The 1665-nt window shown below is 52.6% G+C and overlaps 1 gene segment (V, D, J or C); it reads left to right on the forward strand.

Moving 5' to 3' along the window:
* The first annotated feature begins 288 nt into the window (after positions 1 to 288).
* On the forward strand, positions 289 to 702 carry LOC121100264. The segment is given in 2 exon segments: positions 289 to 334; positions 416 to 702. Coding segments are annotated over 2 exon segments (333 nt in total).
* Positions 703 to 1665: the final 963 nt, after the last annotated feature.

Consider the following 1665-nt stretch of genomic DNA (forward strand, 5'->3'; position numbering starts at 1 on the left):
GTGAGGTTTCCAAATCTTCATCAACTCCAGCACAAACCCACTCAAGTAACTGGGGCTGGAGAACAGTTCAGGCAGAACTCAGCCTAGATCACTAGGAACAGGCTCAGTGGGTCTTCACAGCACCCACCGTGGGGACACCAAGAACTAGTGATTGTCACCAGGGCTCAGGATCTTTTAATGCTTCCCCGTCTCTGCGGGGACCCACATGCAAATCACCTGGGTGCTCCCAGAAGAAATCGGCATCACAGGCAGAGGCCAGCATGCTGGGTCTCCATCCTGCAGACAGCCATGCAGATGCTGTGGTCCCTCCTCTGCCTTCTGGCAGCTCCCCTGGGTAAGGGTCTGGACGCTCTGGGATAGACGGGGGCCTTTCTGTGGGATGGGACCAACTCACCATGACTCTCTTTGTCCCTAGGTGTCCTGTCTCAACGTACACTTCAGGCATCAGGCCCAGGACTGGTGAAGCCCTCACAGACCCTCTCTCTCAACTGTGTTGTCTCTGGGGGCTCTGTCACCAGCAGTTACTATTGGAACTGGATCCACCAGCGCCCTGGGAGAGCACTGGAGTGGATGGGGTACTGGACAGGTAGCACAAGCTACAACCCGACTTTCCAGGGCCGCATCTCCATCACTGCTGACTCGTCCCAAAACCAGGTCTCCCTGCAGCTGAGCTCTGTGACCACCGAGGACAGGGCCGTGTAGTACTGTGCAAGAGGCACACAGAGGAGACATCAGTGAGAGCCCAGTCACAAACCTTCCTGCAGGGACATAGTAGGCGCAGGACAGCAGGGGCCCTCAGAATCCACCAGGGAGAGCTCAGGACACCAGGGGGCTCTCAGGACACCTGGAGGAGCTCAGGTCACCAGGGAGATCGCAGGTCACCAGGGGGTGCTCAAGATCAGGGGCACTCAGGAGACAAGGGCACACTCAGATCAGCGTGCGGCACTCAAGACCCACAAATACACTTTCCACACCAGCAGCAGGTGCAGGTGGAGAGTAAACGCTTGTTTCCTGTCACCGTGTGGGGCATCCTCTCCATAAAACACTTTCCCCAGAGGCCTCTCTAGAATAATGATTTCATCTTACTCTTACATCTGTGAATACAAAGGTTGGTTGTAACAGGAGAAAACTATACTTCCATGCGCAAAAAGCAGAACGTCACTTACATGGCTTCAGCTTTTCCCTAAATGACAATTAGATACAGACATTCTGATGTCAGTCTGCCAAGTCTGTAAAAGTTTCAGCAGGACTCAACAACACAGCAGCACACAAACCAGTGTACGAACGACGAGCAAGTAAAATACAGTTCATGCTGGACATCAGGCACAGAAGCATCATGAAGCCAAAGCCAGAGGAGAACGGCCCTAGTGTGGGGGTGTTGTGTGACACCATGCTTACAGCAATTAGGTAGCTGACATCATCCAGAAGCAGAGGGACCCCCACCAAGCTTGATACAGTTGGTGAATCAGATGATACGACACACATGGGAGAATACACAATGCTTATCGAACTCAGGGAATGTCACACAGCGTGTCAGAAATGCTTTAATAAAACCAGGAAAGGACATGACATCAGGGATTTTCTCGTGGCTCAGTGCTGGAAAAGTCCCAAGGGATCTAGAACATCAAAGGCACAGAATCTCGGCTTTCCTATCCGATGTCCCAT

This window comes from Ursus maritimus, unplaced genomic scaffold (genome assembly GCF_017311325.1).
Source record: "Ursus maritimus isolate PB19 unplaced genomic scaffold, ASM1731132v1 scaffold_353, whole genome shotgun sequence".
NCBI classification, from domain to species: domain Eukaryota; kingdom Metazoa; phylum Chordata; class Mammalia; order Carnivora; family Ursidae; genus Ursus; species Ursus maritimus.